Here is a 20,522-nt window from a genome sequence, read left to right as displayed (position 1 = left end):
TTGCATGAAGCAATCTAACATTAAGAATGGAAGGCATAAATTGAATCCAATGGTATAAATAGTCCAAGTAGATCCACTTCATCCTTATCTAGTCATGTAAAAAAGCATCCTATATTCATGGGATGTGGGCATCACTGGCTAGGCCAGCACTTATTGCCCTTGAGAAGGTGGTGGTGAGCTGCTTTCTTGAATCGCTGAAATCCATGTGTTGTAGGTACAACTACAGTGCTGTTGATGCCTGGTGATCTGTCCAGTTTCATTCCTTTTTGACTCTCTAGTGGTTTGATACAACTGAGTGGCTTGCTAGGCCATTTCAGAGACAACCACATTGCTGTGGGTCTGGAGTCACATGTAGGCCAGGCTTGGTGAGAATGACAGGTTTCCCCAGATGGGTTTTTACGACAATCGACAATGGTTTCATGGTGATCATTATTAAGCTGTTAATTCCAGGTTTTTATTGAATTCAAATTCCACCACCTGCCATGGTGGCAGTCAAGCCTGGTCCCAAGAGCATTACCCTGGATTTCTGGCTTACAGGTCCAGCGACAATACCACTTCGCCACTGCCTGTGGAACATTAAACAGTACCCTCTCTGTAAAGAGACATTATTTGATCTGTGCATCAATTTGTTTATATACACAGTTTATGTCCTGCTTGACATTGTTAAATCTTCACAAACAAAACAAACATTTAGCTAATTGTGCATATTCTGACTGGATCCTTCTTTCAAGGCTGATTACATAAGGTTAAGTCAGGCCTGGAAAAGCACGAGATATTACAGAATTATCAGTATCTGAGTTGTGCCACAATCAGAGAGGTTTTTTTTCAAACTTCCATTGCTGAATTCTGACTAAGACTTTAACATCTTATGTTTTTGACACGGGCTCCACCCCTGCCAGAATTTTATTCCACTTCTGTAAGTGCTGACATGGACGCCACTAGAATGGAGGTGATTGGATAATTTCTCCTGTCAATTCCGCTTGCAGACCACAGAGAGTGACTGGGATCAATTTTAAGGACATTATTTGTGTCAGGAAATGGTGCTGTAGTTTCAGTCAAGAGTTCCGTTTGCTGTAAGTCATAGATTTAAATAGACTCTGTAGACTGTTTGCTAAAGTTTGCTATTTATACAGACCATTTTTGCTGAGTAAATAGATTTTTATAGACCTGCTTCCTACTCATTGACTTGCACGTGTGAATAAACACTCTGGCCAGTATCTAATGCAGGTGATGGCAGTCTCATCCACTGGTTGGAAAGCCAGCGATAGCTCTGCATCCCCTCTTTTCAGGAAGGCCCGCTCTATTAAGTGGGCAGTGGCAGGCCTTCCACGAGATCAAGGACTCCTGGGTGAGAAGTCCTGCCTCCCCTGCACCCCCACCCCACCACAGAGATCTGCCGGCCAACCAGAGGCCAGCAACTGTGCACATGCCACCAAGATAAGCTGGCAATTAACCCAGGGAGTGACAGTATCACTGAGAGATGCAGGCCAGAGGTGAGTGAGAATGGGTTGGGGGTGGTGGGGGGTTGTGGGGGGTCAGCAGCAAGGGCAGGTGGGTGACTCCTGGTGTCCCCCCATCCCCCTTCCCGATGCTGGGTCCTCTGTTCTGGCACAGAGTGCCTTAGAGCAAGGACCCAAGGATGCCCTTGGGCTTCCCACATGGCGAGTTCCCCACCTGCCACTGCCTGAATATCACTGGCAGTGGGATGAGGTCCTTAAGTAGGCAATTGGTGGCTGGGTGGGCAGGCTGTCCACTAGCCTACTCGCCACTGACCTAATTGGGGCAGAGGCAGGAAGGCAATGCAGTCCCCACCCACCATCTTCCCGCCTGATTAAATGCCCCCATGCCTTCAAATTTGCCTCCAGGGAGGTCATTATATTCTTCCCTTTGTGCTAACCAGGATTTTCTTTTTATTCATTCATGTATGTGGTGTGGACATCTCTGGCAAAGCTGGTTTATTGCCTATCTCTAATTGCCCTTGAGAAGGTAGAGGTGGGCCATCTTGCTGCCCTGTTGCAGTCCAAGTGGGTGCATCCCACAAACGCAGACTGGGTGACCGCTTTGTGGAACACCTTCTGTCTGTCCGCAAGCATTACCCAGACCTCCCTGTCGCTTGCCATTTCAACACTCCACCCTGCTCTCATGCCCACATGTCCCTCCTTGGCTTGCTGCATTGTTCCAGTGAAGCTCAACGCAAACTGGAGGAACAACACCTCATCTTCTGACTAGGCACTTTACAGCCTTCCGGACTGAATATTAAGTTCAACAATTTTAGATCATGAACTCTCTCCTCCATCCTCACCCCCTTTTTCCGATTATTTATAACTTTTTCAATAATTTTTTAAAAATATATTTTTCTTTTCCCACCTATTTCCATTATTTTTAAATGTATTTCCAACCATTGTTTTATCTCTACCTTTTAGTCTATTTCGATCCCTTCCCCCCACCCCACGCCCACTAGGGCTATCTGTCCCTTGCTCGTCCTGCTTTCTACCCGTAATGTCACCATTAGCACATTCCTTAGATAATATCACCACCTTCAACACCTCTTTGCCCTTTTGTCTGTGACATCTTTTGGCTATCTCCACCCATCACTGCCCTCAATCCATCTCTACCTGCCCCACTACCCTCAACCAGCTTATATTTCACCTCTTTTCTATTTTTCCTTGGTTCTGATGAAGAGTCATACGGACTCGAAACGTTAACTGTTCCTTTCCGCAGATGCTGTCAGACCTGCTGAGTTTTTCCAGCTATTTGTATTCTTATCCCACAGTGTTGTTCGGGAAGGAATTCAAGGATTTTGACCCCTGGTGCAATGAAAGAATGGGATATATTTCCAAGTCAGGATGGTGTGCGACTTGGAGGGGAACATGCACCTGATTGTGTTCCCATGTGCCTACTCTCCTTGTCCTCTTAGGTCGTCAAAGTCGCAGGTTTGGAAGGTGCTGTCAAATTGGCGCATTGGTACGCTGCATCTTATATATGTTATACACTGCTGCCACCATGCGCCAGTGATGGAGGGAGTGAACATTGAGGTTATAATTCCACAAGTGTTACCTCTCAATAAAGCTCCACTCTGCTGACTGTAACTGGAATATGGTTACGTAAACACTCACTGGAGTAAATGTTAGAGGGCATTGACTCTTGCTGAGATGTTGTTCTATAATCCAAACATTATATCTAGCTCAGTGGTAGCTTTCTTGGCTCAGGGTCAGAAGGTTATACTTTCAAATTACATGGGCACAGAATCCAGGCTGCTGCTTCACCGCAATTCACAGAGAATGCTGCATTGCTCGAAGTGTTGCCTCTCAGATGAAATGTTAAAAATCGGTGCATGCTTCGTCCTACTCCAGTGGACTCAAGAGATTCCAGAACATGTTTACAAAGGTGAACAGGGGAATCCTTCCAATGTGTCCTGGAAACATATGCATATCTCAGTCAGCTAAAATATTCATTCATTTGATATTTGTGGGAACTTGCTGTGTGAAAACTAAAGGATGCACAAGCGGGCTGCTTTGTCCTGGATGGTGTCAAGCTTCCTGAGTGTTGTGGGAGCTGCACTCATCCAGGCAAGTGAGGAGTATTCCATCACACTCCTGACTTGTGCCTTGTAGATTCTGACCCTGAGCCAAGAATGTTACCACTGAGCTAGATATAATGTTTGGATTACAGAACAATATCTCAACAAGAGTCAACGCCCTCAAACACTTACTCCAGTGAGTGTCTACGTAACCATATTCCAGTTATAGTCAGCAGAGTGGAGCTTTAGTGAGAGGTAACACTTGTGGAATTATAACCTCAACATTCACTCCCTCCATCACTGGTGCACAGTGGCAGCAGTGTATAACATATACAAGATGCATTGTACCGATGCGCCAATTTGACAGCACCTTCCAAACCTGCGACTTCAACGACCTAGGAGGACAAGGAGAGGCTTTGGATAGTCAGGAGGTGAGTTACTCGTTGCAGGATTCCTAGCCTCTGACCTGCATTTGTAGCCACAATATTTATATGGGTAGTCCAGTTCAGTTTCTGGTTAATGGTAGCCCCTTGGATGTTGATAGTGGGGGCTTCAGTGATGATAATGCCATTGAATGTCAAGGGGCAATGGTTAGACTCTCTCTTGTTGGAGATGGTCATTGCCTTGGCTTCTGTGGAGCGAATGCCACTTGCCTCTTGTCAGCCCAAGCCTGGATATTGTCCAGGTCTTGCTACATTTGGACATGGACTGCTTCAGTATCTGAGGAGTCGTGAATGGTGGTGAACATTGTGCAATCATCAGCGAACAACCCCACTTCTGACCTTATGATAGAAGGTCATTGATGGAGCGGCTGAAGATGGCTGGGCCAAGGACACTACTCTGAGGAACTCCTGCAGTGATATCCTGGAGCTGAGATGATTGACCTCCAACTACCACAACCATCTTCCTTTGTGCTAGGTATGACTCCAACCAGCGGAGAGTTTTCCCCCTGATTCCCATTGACTCCAGTTTTGCTAGGGCTCCTTGATGCCACACTCGGTCAAATGCAGCCTTGACATCAAGGACAGTCACTCTCACTTACCTCGGGAGTTCAGCTCTTTTATCCATGTTTGAACCAAGGTTGTGATGACTTCCGGAGCTGAGTGGCCCTGGCGGAACTCAAACTGGGCATCAGTGAGCAGGTTACTGCTAAGCAAGTGTCGCTTGACAGCACTGTTGATGACCCCTTCATTTACTTTACTGGTGATCGAGAGTAGGCTGATGGGGTGGTAGTTGGCTGGGTTGGATTTGTCCTGCTTTTTGTGTACAGGACATACCTGGGAAATTTTCCACATAGCCTGGTAGATGTCAGTGTTGTAGCTGTACTGAAACAGCTTGGCAAGGGGCACAGCAATTTCTGGAGCACAAGTCTTCAGTACTATTGCCGGAATATTGTTAGGCCCACAGCCTTTGCACTATCCAGTGCCTTCAGTCATTTCTTGATATCATGTGGAGTGAATTGAATTGGCTGAAGATTGCTGGGGACCTCTGGAGGAGGCCAAGATGGATCATCCACTCGGCAACCCTGGCTGAAGATTGTAGCAAATGCTTCAGCCTTATCTTTTGCACTGATGTGCTGGGCTCCCCCATCATTGAGGATGGGGATATTTGTGGAGCCTCCTTCTCCAGTGAGGTGTTTAATTGTCCACCACCATTCACAACTGGATGTGGCAGGACTGCAGAGCTTAGATCTGATCCATTGGTTGTGGGATCGCTTATCTCTGCCTAACACTTGCTACTTATGCTGTTTAGCGCACAAGTAGTCAGTCCTATGTTGCAGCTTCACTAGGTTGACACCTCATTTTTAGGTATGCCTGGTGCTGCTCCTGGAATGCCCTCTCGCACTCTTCTTTGAACCAGGTTTGACTCCCTGGCTTGATGGTAATGGTAGAGTGGGGGATATATGCTGTGCCATGAGGTTACAGATTGTGTTCGAGTACAACTCTGCTGCTGCTGATGGCCCACAGCGCCTCATGGATGCCCAGTCTTGAGTTTGCTAGATCTGTTCGAAATCTATCTAACTTAGTATGGTGGTAGTGCCACACAACACGATGGAGGGTATCCTCAATGTTAAAACGGGACTTCGTCTCCACAATGACTGTGTGGTGGTCACTCCTACCGAAACCGTCATGGACAGATGCATCTGCGGCAGGCAGGTTGGTGAGGATGAGGTCAAGTATGTTTTTCCCTCTTGGTTCCCCAATCGCCTGCTGCAGACTGTTTCCTTTAGGACTCGGCCAACTCGGTCAGTAGTGGTGCAACCAAGCTACTCTTCATGATGGACATTGAACTCCCCCACCCAGAGTACAATGTGCACCCTTTCCACCCTCAGTGATTCCTCCAAATGCTGTTCAACATGGAGGAGCACTGATTCATCAGCTGAGGGAGGGAGGGTGGTACATGATAATCAGCAGGAGGTTTCTTTCCCCATGTTTGACCTGATGCCATGAGACTTCATGGGGTCCAGAGTCGATGTTGAGGACTCTATTGCTGAGTCCCTATTGCTGGTGGGACAGCACATACCTAGGGATGGTCATGGTGGTGTCTTGGACATTATCTGTAAGATATGATTCCGTGAGATGGGCCCTTTATCTCAGGAAGGATGTGCTGGCCCTGGAGGTGGTCCAGAGGAGGTTCACTAGAACGATCCCAGGAATGAAAGGCTTAACATATGAGGAGCATTTGAGGACTCTTGGTCTATACTCGATGGAGTTTAGAAGGATGAGGAGGGATCTGATTGAAACTTATAAAATACTGAAAGACCTGGATAGAGTGGATGTGGGGAAGATGTTTCCATTAGTAGGAGAGACTAGGAACCAAGGGCACAGCCTGAGAGTAAAGGGAAGACCTTCTAGAACAGAGATGAGGAGAAACTTCTTTAGCCAGAGAGTGGGAATCTATGGAATTCATTGCCACAGAAGGCTGTGGAGGCCAGGTCATTGAGTGTATTTAAGACTGAGATAGATAGGTTCTTGATTGGTAAGGGGATCAAAGATTATGGGGAGAAGGTGGGAAAATGGGGTTGAGAAACTTATTCAGCCATGATTGAATGGCGGAGCAGACTCGATGGGCCGAATGCCTAATTTCTGCTCCTATGTCTTAAGGTCTTATGACTATGTCAGGCAGTTACTTGGCTAGTCTGTGAGACAGATCTCCCAATTTTGGCATAATCCCCCAAATGTTAGTAAGGAGGACTTTGCAGGGTCGACAGAGCTGAGTTTTCTATTGTTGTTTCCAGAGCCTAGGTCGATGCCAGGTGGTCCATTTGATACAACCGAGTAGCTTGCTGGGCCATTTCAGAGGGCATTTAAAAGTCAACCACATTGCTGTGGGTCTGGAGTCACAAACCAGGTACATTTCCTTGTTAGTGAACAACAATTGACAATGGTTTCTTTTTTTCCTGAATCCAAATTCCACCATCTGCTGTGGTGGGACCCAAACCAGAGCCTTACACTGTATTTACACTAATAATCTCTGGATTATAGTCCAGTGACAATACCACTACGCCATCGCCTCCCTTAATAATCGGCATTGAGCAGTGATATGGAGCATTTTCCCATCAGCTAGCATTCAGAGCACTCGTAGCGGACATCAGCTAATGGGACACTGACTGAGGTTAGGGGAGGTGCCCTAATGCTCTGGATGCCTAAGTAACACGGTGAACTGTTCGATCACACTTTGTGGCATCAGGTACCCCAAGACTTCCTGTTAATATCACCCACATCAGCGTGCCAGTCTGAAGTGAGAAGGGAGTCCAAACGCTGAATACTTAGCAACACAGCTTGTGGAATTACTAAACACCAAGCTCATTAATATCCTAACGCACCTCCCTCCAGGCAGCACCAATAATCAAAACAAGAGTTGGCATCTGCAAATTTATTATACCATCACGTCGCAAATCATAAAATTGCCTCACTTTAATTCGCTCTTGTTTTAAAGGTCAGGGTATGAGGATTACAATCACTGTGTGATTCTAAAGAGAAAGAGAGCGAATGATTAGTGACGACAACAGTATTCATCTTAATCCTACTGTCTGCTTTCCTGTGGTTCCTCCCTCCCACCCCCCCTCCAGCCCCCATCCAGTGTAATCGCTGATGTTTGCTTCTGTTTATCACTTGTAACTAGTTAGCCTGTTACAATGTCTTTTGTCTGCCAGCTACTGAGACTTCCCCCTGCCTGAACACCCCCCCCCCTCCACCTCACAAAGCTGCTGGATTCATTTCAAAGATTGAGGTCACGTTCGAAGATGAAAAGGAGCATCAGGCAAATTGTTTAGAGTTTTGCAAACCTTTTCTTGTTTTATCACATTCTCAGTGAGTTACTCTGAGCTGCAGTGACCAACATTGCATAGGCATTTTGCACACAGTCGAATTCCACAAACAGCAGAGAGATGAATAGCCAGTTAAACAGGCTCAGGTGCTGTTGGTCAAAGTTAACATGCTGGCACAGGAACATACCATTCAGCCCATCTGAATCATGCTATTGTTTTGCTCCCCATGAGCCCCCTATTCTAATCCCATCCTCCTGTTCAATGCCTTATAATTAATTAATATTCCTCTTTTTCCAGAAATGCGTTAGTTCATAGGTTCCAATGCCAGGGGGCAGGAGTTAAAAATGAGCCAGTTAGGGGTAAGAGGGAAGTCTTTTCACCCAATGGGTAGTCAGGTTGTGGGCTAAGTTGCCAGGAAAGATTTGGAAGTGGATGGCTTACATGATTTCAAGAAGCAATTAGGTCTTACCATGCAGAGGGAGGGTTGAGAGACCTGCTGAGAAAGCAGAAAAGTTGGACTGATTTGTAAGAAAGGGGTATGCTAATTGCACTTCATGGAATGAAACAGCACAGGAGGCCATTTGGCCCATCATGCCCAGTAATTGCTACGCACTCACCGTGACTATAAGGGAGCAACAGGACAAAGGGACAGATCAGCCAGCTGAAAATATTAACAAGAATAACCTTTACAGAGCTGTTATTATTGTGAAAAATCAGATGGAAATTCATAAGCACTATTATCCTGTCAATCCCATTGAGTGATGACTTGTTAATATGGTGTAGGATATAAATTGAGACTCAGGGACCTCCTGTTGATAATGAGCTCCTGATTCAGTTAGATATTCAGAGCTTGTTTTCTTTTTAAAAACGTTCATGGCTGAGTTTTACCGAGTCATTTCACAGGAAACACAGACGGCCTGTGAATTGAGCGATTTGGGATTCAGGACACTGTTTTACATGCCTAACCAATTTGATTGAATTTTTTGAAGAGGTGACCAGGTGTGTAAATGAGGGCAATTCATTTGACGAAGTCTACTTAGACTTTTGATAAGGTCCCGCAAGGGAGACTGATAACAAAGGTAAGAGCCCATGGGATCCAAGGCAATTTGGTAAATTGGATCCAGAATTGCCTGAGTGGCAGGAAGCAGAGGGTGATGGTCGAGGAGTATTTTTGTGACTGGATGCCTGTGACCAGTGGGGTTCCACAAGGATCGGTGTTGGGTCCCTTGCTGTTTGTGGTATATATAAACGACTTAGACGTGCGTGTAGGAGGATTGATCAGTAAGTTCGTGGATGACACTAAAATTGGTGGGGTGGTAAATAGTGAGGAGGATAGCCTTAGATTACAGGAGGATATAGACGGGCTGGTCAGATGGGCTGATCAGTGGCAAATGGAATTTAATCCGTATAAGTGTGAGGTGGTGCACTTGGGCAGGACAAACAAGGCACGGGAATAACAGCTCTGTAAAGGTTATTCTTGTTAACATTTTCCGCTGGCTGATCTGTAAGACCCTGGGAAGTACCGAGGATCAGAGGGACCTTGGTGTGCATGTCCACCGGTCCCTTAAGGTAGCAGGACAGGTAGATAAGGTGGTTAAGAAGGCATATGAGATACTTGCCTTTATTAGCTGATGCATAGAATATAAGAGTAGAGAGACTATGCTGGAACTGTATAAAATGCTGGTTAGGCCACAGGTAGAGTATTGCGTGCAGTTCTGGAATCCACATTATAGGAAGGATGTGATTGCACTAGAGAATGTGCAGAGGAGATTTACCAGGATGTTGCCTGGGCTGGAGAGTTTTAGTTATGAGGAGAGATTGGATAGACTGGGATTATTTTCCCCGGAGCAGAGGAGATTGAGGGGAGACATGATTGAGATGAATAAAATTATGAGGATCATAGATAAGGTAGTCAGGAAGGAACTTTTGCCCTTGATGGAAGGATCAATAACCAGGGGGCATAGATTTAAGGTAAGGGACAGGAGGTTTAGAGGGGATGTGAGGAAGATTTTTTTCACCCAGAGTGGAGGGAATCTGGAGCTCACTGCCTGAAAGGGTGGTAGAGGCAGAAACCCTCATAACATTTAAGAAGTATTTGAATATGCACTTGTGATGCCATGACATACAAGGCTATGGGCCTAGTGCTGGAAAATGGGATTAGAATAGTTAGGTACTTGTTTGACCAGTGCATACTCGATAGGCCAAAAGGATTTTTTCTGTGCTGTAGACCTCTATGACTCCAAGGAGGACAGGGGAAACTCTTTAGGGACGTCCTCATAGCATCCCTGAAGAGGTCAAACATCCCCACTGACTCATGGGAGACGCTAATTGGCTTGTGACAGACCAAAATGGAGAAGGCTTATTCAGGGCAGCAAACACATCAAGACACTTCGTTGGGAATGTGCAGAGGTGAAGTCGAGAAATTGGACGGAATACACAAACATCCAACCAGCCCTTCAAGCAACACCTGCCCCATATGTAGTAGAGTCTTCAGATCACAAATTGAACTTATCAGCTATTTCAGAACTCATCAAACCAATTGGAAGCAAGTCATCATCGATCCCGAGGGACTGCCTAAGAAGAAGAGACTCTGAAAGTTGTATGTGTGAATCTCTATATACTATATAGGTTCATATTTAATATATGAATATATATTACTTTACTTAGACTTATTTCCTCCATTCCTGTACACGGCAATGGGCAGCAAGACTCCATCGCTGACCTGGTCCATCGCAATCTCTTTCACTCTAGCCCAGGTGGTGTCCCACTCTTGTAGGTCCTCCATAAAGGTACACTGCCTGTTCTTCTTTGGCCATCCCCATTGCTTTCTTCCATCCGGTGGTGTCCGGGAGGTGAAATACATGTCCTGCCAGCTTCTAGTCGTCCCTCCATCAGTGTCTCGCTGGCGCCTCTTCCAGTCCTCTGTTGTACTTCTTCACTAGTGATGCTGTCTCTCCATGTGATGCCCAGGAGCTTACACTGGCAGCACTTGTGAAAGATGTTCAACTTACATGACAGCTTTGCTGTTCTCATGCATGGCTCATTGGAATAGATTGTGGTTGGTACCACTATGGATGAGAGTGGCAGCTTCATGGCTGAGTTGATGGTGTTAGCTGCCTGGACTGGTGGATAATATATATGAAATATATGAATCATATAGATCAGAAAAACACCCTTGGATTTTTTGAAATATGCAAGTTGTTAAAATATTTCAAATAAAAAAAGTCACCTGACATCCTGCCTGTTACATTCAACCAACAACTGATTTTGAGATGATTGATGGACAGATTTCAAACATGTGTTCCATTGAACACCCTTTACTCAGTTTGAGAATTCTTTCGTTTGCCTGTGTCACCATAAGCTCCATTTCACTTTATAGGTAATGTGAATTTACACACTGGTCCTGATTTTCTATGACTCTGCTACAGCACTAGGGATGCACAGGCAATAGGTGCCTAGATTAAGCATCCAACAGCTTTATTATAATATAGGGCAGCATTATTGCATAGAGTACTAAGGGGCTATGGAAGAGTCTTACTGCATTGGGCTTACTACACTTGATAATGACAGCACCCTTCAGCCTAATCAACAATAATGGCAACCCTCGAATACAGTGATCTTGACAACAGGGACCCTCAACAATGGTAACCCTTGACAACAGTTACCCTTAGTAACAGCATCCTTCCACAACTGCGTACGATAACACCAAACCTTGACAACGCCCATATATCTTGACAGCAGTGACCTTGACAACGACAGCAACTGCCACTACCATCCTCCCACGCACAATCTACAAACAGAGCTACCGCATGCAACTAGTAGCTCAGGTAACAAACAGTCCTCAGCAACAGCATTTCTTCAAAATAACAGCACCGTGCTTTACTAAGTTTAAAAGTCGGCAGGAGTGATGAAGTAGACAAGCTGATTTTCAGAGATGTGAAATGCTTGGAGAGCTTCATTACACTGCATTTCAGATTTCTGGAGTAACTGACTGACTTCTGCCTCCCTTCCACATGCACAGTGCAGATTCACTATTTGAAAGAAAAGCAAGGGAGCCCCTGTCCTGCTGGATTATTCTTTAACCAACATCACAACAACAGATGATCTAGTCATTATCCAGCTTGTGGAAATTGGCTTAAATTGTGGATGGTTTAGTTGTTGTGTTTTGGACACTCATGCAGCGACTACACCTTAGAGTACTTAAGTGGCTGTAAAGTGCCTTGGGACATCCTACGGTCATGCAAGGTGCTATATAAATGCAAGCTCTTTCTCTTACCTGGTGGATGCCAATAGAGTGCACGTGAGTGACGTTCCAATCGACATCAGGAAGCGGAGACCCTGATCCATTACAGGTCACCACCGCGTCCTCTCCTGCCTTCACTGATAAGTTGCTGTGACTGACGCTGATCTCCGGCAATTCTACACAGCAGGAGAAAAACCCATCAGTCTCACATACGAATCTTACAGATTCAACAGACTTGTGTCTGCAATAGCAGTAGGCCGAGAGAACAAAGACGAAAGCAGGAAGCGAGACCTTTCAAAAAATTCCTGCTTTAACTGCGTCAGAATCTTGTGCCCGGGACAGAAACGGCTGGAGGCCACACAATAGGATCACTCCCTCATAATGTTCTAAACTAAAACCCGGGACTCACCAGGTTGGGATAATTGACAATAAAAAATAATTGGCAAAAGGCGTAAATGTGATGCGAGGAAATTACTTTCACCCAGTGGGTGGTTAGAGTCTGGAACGAACTTCCTGAAAGGATGGTGGAGGCAGGTTCGATCAAGGTATTCAAAAGGGAATTAGACTGTTATCTGAAAAGAAAGAATGTGCAAGTTTACGGGGTTAACGCAGGGGAATGGGAACTAGGTGGAATGCTCTTTCAGAGAGCCAGTGTAGACTCGATGGGCCAAATGGCCTCCTTCTGCACTGGAAGGATTCTGTGAATCTGTGAGGTTAAAGGGATGGAACAGCAACACAGAGCATGGATTGGATGGTGCATAGCTCAGAGGGCCAGTCATGAAAGAGGGATTTCAGATTCCACCTGTGCTGAAATATCAATATCAAATGTATTGTTTGCATTAAAAAGTAGATCAGATTATCAAGCAGATATCAACAGGATTGGCAGGCCAAAGATTAGGGGTGTTGGAAAAGAACCTGTAAAGCAATAGTTAATTAAGAGCATTCAGCATCAAGTGAGAAGGGACAGCTTCTGCCCAGCAATCATATAACTTTACAGCACAGAAGGAGGCCATCTGGCCTGTCACACTCATAGTGTCCCCTCTAAGAGAGTCTCCAATTGGACCCAGTCCACGTTCTTTCCCCATACCCCATATTTCTTTATTCTCAAATTCTTGTCCACTTCATTTTAAAAGCTATTATCGATTTTGCTTCCTCCACTGTTCCTGTCAGAACATTCCATTTCTAAACAATCTAAAACATAAGAACATAAACCTAGGAGCAGGATTAGGCCTTACAGCCCCTCGAGCCTGATCCACCATTCAAATAAGATTATGGTTGATCTGATCTTGGCCTCGGCTCCGCTTTCCTGCCTGCTCCCCATAAACAACATTAAAAAAGAGAAAAAATAATTCCTCCAGTCTTTCCTGTCAGTTTCCTGGTGAATTTTATACCCTCTAGTTACCATCTCAATGACAAGTAGAAACAATTTTTCCTGAATTGCTTTATCAAAATCCTTCAAATTTTTCAAATCTCTATTCCAGTGCCTCAGCCACAATGTCATCATAATGGATCTCTTCGTGTTCTCCATTACCTTGACAACCTTCCAAAAGTAAGGCATGCAAAACTGGGTGCAATATTTTACCCACGGCCTTAAGCAATAATTAGCAAGCCCTCTTTGCTTTTGTACTCTATATTTTTAAAGTAAAATCTAGAAACCATATGCATTTTTATATAAGAATAGTTTTATCGTTTTACTCTCCTAACTGCAAGATCTGTTTATCTGAACCATTAATTTCTCCATGCTTCCTTTTAAAGTTTTACCATTTAGCCCAGAAAATGTAGCTAATTTCCCACTAATATCATTTATTTCTTTGAAATATATAGCACATTTTGCCCATTGTTCCTGTACCAACTCCCTCTAAGAGCTATCATTTTGTCCTCAAATGTTTCCTTTTCAAATATTTATCTAGCTCTTTTTGAATTTACTGTTGAATTTGCTACTTACACTTTCATTAACTTTTGAAAAGTTCCACATGAAAGACTTTAATCTCTTTGGCTCAGTTGGCAGCACATTCACCTTGGAGTCAGTTGTTGTGGGATCATTCCTGTCCTGTATTTGCTGGTTTGTGGTATATTTTATATGTCTCTGAGCAATGCAGAGAAGACAAGTGTGCACCATTTACAAGAGTTTTAAAATATCTCTGCAATTACGAAATGTCTGCAATCATGTTTACAATTTAGCTTCTGTGGTGTCTGCTCTGAATCCACATCCAGGCTTAACCAATCCAGCACAGTAAGCACAGATCAGTTACCAGACTCACATAATCAAACACAGATCAAGTGAACACTGCAAACACACTCCAAAAATTTTCAGCACAAAATTCTAGGCTGGCACTCCAACTAAGGGAATTTCTCCGATGAGACGCTAAACCAAGGTCTTTCCTCTCAGGTGAGCGTAAAAGAATCCCATGGCACTATTTCAAACAGCAGGCAAGTTACCCCGGCTGTCCTGGCCAATACTTATCCCTCGATCAAAACCACTAATACAGATTACCTGGTCATTAACCACATTGCTGTTTATGGGAGTTGCAATGTGCAATTTGACAGGCATGTTTCCTGCATAACGGCAGTGACTAAAACTTAACAGTACTTCATTGGCTGTAAGGCACATCAGGGCATCTAAGGTAGCAGAAGGTGCTATATGAATGGAGGACTTTCTTTTTCTATTTAAACCTGAAGCCAAGGCAAACCGGGGTAGAAGGTAGGATAAGGACTTCATTACACAGTCAGAAACAAATGTAATCTGTGAGAGGTATGACACAAGAATGAGGAGAGATGTTGAGTACCAAAGCACACAGTCAGTGCTTAGACCCTTAGTGGTAGCCAATATTAATGTGATGCAAACAACATAAACAAAAACAGAGGACAGTGGGGACAATGCCTTGCAGTTAAAGACTTGCAGAAGAATTTTGATCAGCTATGGAAATCAGTTATGCAGATACTGTCTGCATACACTTGTTAATTCAAAGTTGCTTAATTTGAATAATTCATTAATTCAAATTGAAAACGGTGGAAAAAAAAATCCCCTGTGTGGTTTCCTTAAAAGAGTTTAATTTGAATTTGTGGATAATTTAATCCTTTTTCGAGTGAAAAATGAGTGGATTGTATTTAGGCCAGTTATATCAGCAGCATGGGCCCAATAACCATTGCCTCTTTATGGTGTTTCTTTTATGTTCTATGACTTTTCAGGGATTTAGCTATATTTAGCCAATTAAAAATGCTTAGGTAAAAACAAAAAAACTGCGGATGCTGGAAATCCAAAACAAAAACAGAATTACCTGGAAAAACTCAGCAGGTCTGGCAGCATCGGCGGAGAAGAAAAGAGTTGACGTTTCGAGTCCTCATGACCCTTCGACAGAACTTGAGTTCGAGTCCAAGGTCCTTGGACTCGAACTCAAGTTCTGTCGAAGGGTCATGAGGACTCGAAACGTCAACTCTTTTCTTCTCTGCCGATGCTGCCAAAAATGCATAGGCTCTGATATTGCTCCTCACCCCCTAATGCAAGGAAGTTAGTTAGATGTATGACATTTGAACTTGCTGGTATTTGTGGGTTTAACCCTGACACTGGAAGTGGCCAGAAACGCAGCCAAAAATAGCCAGCAGAAGATCTCCAATGAAAATCCAATGGGTCCTTGGGTGGTGGTGGTGGTGGTGGTGGTGGTGGTGGTGGTGGTGGTGGTGGTGGTGGTGGTGGGGGGGGGGGGGGGGGGGGGGGGGGGAGCGGCGTGGCAGAGGAAGGCCATTTATCTTGTTAGACCTTCTTGTGATCTGAGGGGGCAGGGGGTGTGGGTCTTCTTTAATAACCCTTAACATGTGCACCAAACTGCTGTTCTGAGAGAAAGATGGAGGCAGAAGAAACTGTGAAAATCTCACTTCAGAGATTTGAACACAAAAAACAAATTCTAGACTGTCACTCCGGTGCCCCTTTATGGTCTTTATGGTGCTCGATGTACTGTCTTTTGAAGGAATGTTAAGCTGAGGTCCCATCTACTTAGCCGTAAGAGAGACATGGCACTTTTCCAAAGGAGAGGAGGGGGGGTTATCCTTCATGTCATGGTCAATGTTTATCCCTCAGTCAACATCATTAAAAGAAAAGATTACATAAGAACATAAGAACTAGGAGCAGGAGTAGGCAACTCCGCCTCTCGAGCCTGCCCTGCCATTCATTACAATCATGGCTGATCTCATTTCGGCCTCAAGATTATCTGGTCATTACCAATTTGTTGTTTATGGGAGTTTTGTGTGTGTGAATTGGTTTCTGCATTTCTCACATTACAACAGTGACTACACTTCAAAATTACTGTACAGCTGTAAAACACTTTGAGATTATGAAAGGTGCTATATAAAGGCAATTACTTTATTTTCATCCTCTTACAATGTCTATTGGCAAGAACTGGTGCTCCCTCACCAGGACAATGTAAAGAAGGTGGCAATCTGCTTTAACTCCCCTTTCCCCTCTCTTAATGCACCTAAAGTGCATTGGAAAGCAAGATCAGCTGCCCAAGAGTATATTGGAATCTACCGCACAGAATTTAGTTCAGGCATTTACCAAAACTAGTCCTGCCACATTAATATTTCTTGAAATATTTTCCGCCCTCTCTGTTCAGGAATAATTTTCTCTGCCATGTCTGAATGCTACTTACCGCATTGTGTGATGTTCATGTGGGAGAGGAGGATGTTGGAACTTTCTGTCTTACAGTATAGCTGCTGTCGCTCCAGCTGTGCTTCCCCTGCCTCCTGCCACAGCTGGATCCAGCGGATTTCACAGCTGCAGTTGAATAGGTTTCCAACCAGAATACTGGAAAGTCACAAAAGAGAACCAAGTGTTAGTTCAGAGAAATTAATCTTCAAGGTAAATCTCATTGTCATTGCTGTTTCAGCTTCATTGAGTAGGGCTCCCATGGACTCAGAGGAGGGCCAAGAGGGTTGGACTAGCAACTTTCTTTCACACCTACATTGAGGGTGATGTGATTGTCAACCTCCCTCAGCTCACAGTGGGTGCAATCAGTCCCTGAACCAGGCTCTGCACACGTACAGCTGAGATTAGTGACCTTGTGGTGAGGGGTTATATGGGAGGAACAATGGAGTGAATCTGCATCACGTCAGCCCATAATGTTGGTTGCTCTAATAATTTACACACAGCTAAAATTTCCTTCAGACGGTGACTGAAATACGTTAATGGTAAACTCACCAGTCATGCTATACACATAAAAGGGCATTCTGTACCATGCCCAGCTGCAACCTCTTTACAATAGAATTGTAACGTCATCAGCAACCAAGTTATTTACTGAGGTCCAAAGGGCATGTGCTGCAGGTTGGTTAATCACTAGAAATTAAGTGTAGGGGGCATTGGACCCAATAGCATCCAATAGCTAGTGGGCACACAACTAATGGGGTCCAGAAGATTTTGGCAGCGGAACAAGCAACCACTAGACACCAAGAAGCACAGACTGTGTAACTACTGGGGGCCCAGGAAAGTGTGCAACAGATTGGAAGACCAGAACTGATCGTACCTGAATAACCTACACATTCAGGATGTGGATGAAATAAGTACAAACATTGAGTTAGTGCAATTGGGCTGTTTCCAGCTCACCCACTGCTGTTATATCCCCTTAAATAAATGGGCACTGCCAGGGTTTCATGTGATCTTTGTTGGGGAAAGAGCTTGCAAGCATCCAAAGGTCATGAACAGAAGGAGCGGAACTTCTGGGAGTTCCTATATCCCAGGCCTCTCAGAGACCTAGCACATCTTCAAGGGCCAGAGCACCAAAAAAGAAGTGGAAAACTTGACTCTTCCATTGGGTTGTGGAGTGCTAAGCTCTTTAAAAAGAATTTTTACAACAACCACAGACTGCCTCCTCCCTTACCTGCTGATCTGAGCCAAGGCAGCAATTGAGGTGGTACATTTGGCCTGAATAGGCCTGGGCTTGGGAGTATGATAATACCAGCCAGGTGCCCGGTCCTCCAGTGATTCCCATGGGAAGACATATGAGTAGGAACCTCATGAGAGCTGTGGTAGGGTAGCCTGGATTTCAGACCACCCTCTTCCATGGTCATATAGCCTGTGTATGTTCACACTTAAGGATGGCTACTCAACCAAGGAACCAGAGGGTTCCTTGTATCTGTACCCTGGAATTGTATTCTAATAAGAGCCAGAACCTCCAGGAAGTGAGGGTAGAACTCTGGCAGTGATGGCCAGCACAAAGCAGGACTCCTGTCCCTCACAGTTTCACTCTGTATTACATAATTAAAAGAGCAGCACTGGAGTGGTCAATAGGACTGAGGCAAAGAGGTCTGGATCACTGGAATAGACGACAGCCCTACAATGCACCAGAAGACTTTGCACCTCAGGGCTAGGAAGAGGGAAACAGAACTTGTAACTGAGGTTGTAACACAACATCATATGCATTGTACTTACAGCTGGGCGAGTCGAAGTGTCCTAAAGGGTTGCCAGGACAGGCTGGTGAGATGATTACCCGAGAGGTTACTGCAAATTCAAGAGGAAAGGAAATGTATTATTAATTACTTTCAGTGGAATGTGCTTGATGCTTTCATGTCAGAAACCTCACTGTATTCAGAGCTACATGAAGATTAAACACAAGTGCCCATATTAACACTGTGACCAGTGACTATGAGCTTGCTGCATTCAGCCAGCTCAATAATCCTGACAGGAGAGTGCACACATAATCAGAAATGTTACCCTGCCCCTCACAAAAGCTGTCCACACATCTCCCCAAGACCAGCAGTTACAGAGGATGCTGAATCTTTGCATTCATTTTCTTGTAGTTTTGTGAGTGAGAAAATGCCAGGCCAGGCAGGCATTGGGAGCAGTCGGGTTTAGCAAGCTCCAGGCACTCTGCTCAGGAGATTGGAGTGTGTCAATTAGGGGTTTGAGAATCAAAGAGAGAGCCTCTCCCGTGACTGACGTTAACAAATATTCAACATTAAAAACAGCCAACTTTTCTAATTGTAACTCAAGTCAGTGAAGTGCCAATGGATGAATCATCACTTCACCCAAGATCGGGCTGCAAAGAATGGACTGTGTACACAGGGAGATTGGGCAGCAGGGTACATTGTGAGTGGACAGCTTGATGTCCCAGCTTTCTGACACAGGCATGCAGTAAACTCCAGAGCAAAGGACCCCATCTCCGTGGAATTATTACACAACCACTTCTCCCCACATCCCTCTTGGCCACAGTCTGCGAGGGAGCATGATACAGCTGCACACAGCTGCTCAATCTGCCAATATGTTTTTAGAACTCCACTCTGCAGTGGCCAGTGGGAACCACATCAACCACAGAGCAGCTCAGGCAACATCTGAAAGGGACCGAGGGGATCACTTTTCAAGTGGGACCCTTCATTAGAAAGGATCAAATCAAGTTGAAGGGTCCCTAACAACTATTCTTTTTATGAAGCTGCCAAGTCAGTTGAGTATTTCCAGCATTTTCCAGACCAGGCAAGACTTTGTTGTTTTGTGTTTGCAGAGTCTATGCAAAAAGTCAGTTTCTTTATTGTTTTGAGGGGATCTGCACTTGGTGATAACGTGTTTGGGAAACATCACTTCACAGGAACTCTTTTGGGACAGATCAAAAAACAATTGAGGTTCGAGTAGATGGAGTCACTTCAAAACACAGCTCGCATCTCCTCAGAAGCAAACAGTTATCTGTTTTTTTAAGTTCTGTTGTTTCTATTGTCGGGGCACAATTACTGTACACGTGACTGATGTTCCCGGTACCTCCAGCAGGGACTGCTGATCCCAGCTCTGAGCTCCCAGCATTCATCCATGTCTGTGCTTCAATCATATGGACAATGATTTTTAATTCAAATAGAATTAAAATTCACTTTGTTTAAAGAAAATGTTTCCTCAATATAGAACAGCATCCTCTACATGAGATTCACAAACCCACTGCCCTACCTTGAGACACCGCCCTCTATGGTATGCCCACAGAACAGCACTTTCTACTGCCCCACCCAGGAACAGCTCTATCTACTGTACAACTAAAGAAAAGCACCCTCCACTTCACCCACAAATGAAGCCCTTTTACTGCCCCATCAACAGACCAAAAGTTTCCCCTACTATACGCCCACAGAACAAAACAAAACAGTTGGGCTACAGTATTTTCAGGTGGGACAGAATGGGTAAGTGGACAATATTGGCGAAGAACAGAATGTAACACGTTTAGAGATCAGATTTTAAAATGATTGTTACATTAGTGGAAGTTCCATAGGCCCCCTAATTGTGAAAGGGAAGTGGAAGATGACAGTTCAGGGAGTTGAGTAGGAATAACAGAATTACTGTTTGATGAGATTTTAATGATACATTCATTGACTGAGACGGGAAGTGAGTTAATCGAGAAAGGCAAATCGAATTCCTAAAATGTCTATGGAAGTTTTTCTTCACTGAGCAAGTTCTGACATCAAAAAGAGGAGCAATGGTACTAGATCCTGTAAGGAGGAATGAGTTAGAGTACAGAAACCAATTATATGTG

General features: G+C 44.5%; 1 protein-coding gene across 1 annotated transcript in view; it reads right to left on the bottom strand.

Annotated features, from left to right (window-relative positions):
* The window catches only part of LOC121269909 (NT-3 growth factor receptor-like), an 875,498-nt gene that overhangs the window by 546,448 nt on the left and 308,528 nt on the right, over positions 1–20,522 (bottom strand). Inside the window, exons 4-6 of the mRNA XM_041175032.1 lie at positions 18,452–18,520; positions 16,677–16,831; positions 12,067–12,209 (exon numbers count right to left, since the gene is read on the bottom strand). Of these exons, the coding sequence (XP_041030966.1) occupies positions 12,067–12,209; positions 16,677–16,831; positions 18,452–18,520 (367 nt within the window). The remainder of the gene's footprint in view (positions 1–12,066; positions 12,210–16,676; positions 16,832–18,451; positions 18,521–20,522) is intronic.

This window comes from Carcharodon carcharias, chromosome 26 (genome assembly GCF_017639515.1).
Source record: "Carcharodon carcharias isolate sCarCar2 chromosome 26, sCarCar2.pri, whole genome shotgun sequence".
Classification (NCBI taxonomy): Eukaryota; Metazoa; Chordata; class Chondrichthyes; order Lamniformes; family Lamnidae; genus Carcharodon; species Carcharodon carcharias.
Note: the sequence above shows the minus strand (reverse complement) of the source record. Positions and strands in the feature narration are given on the sequence as shown.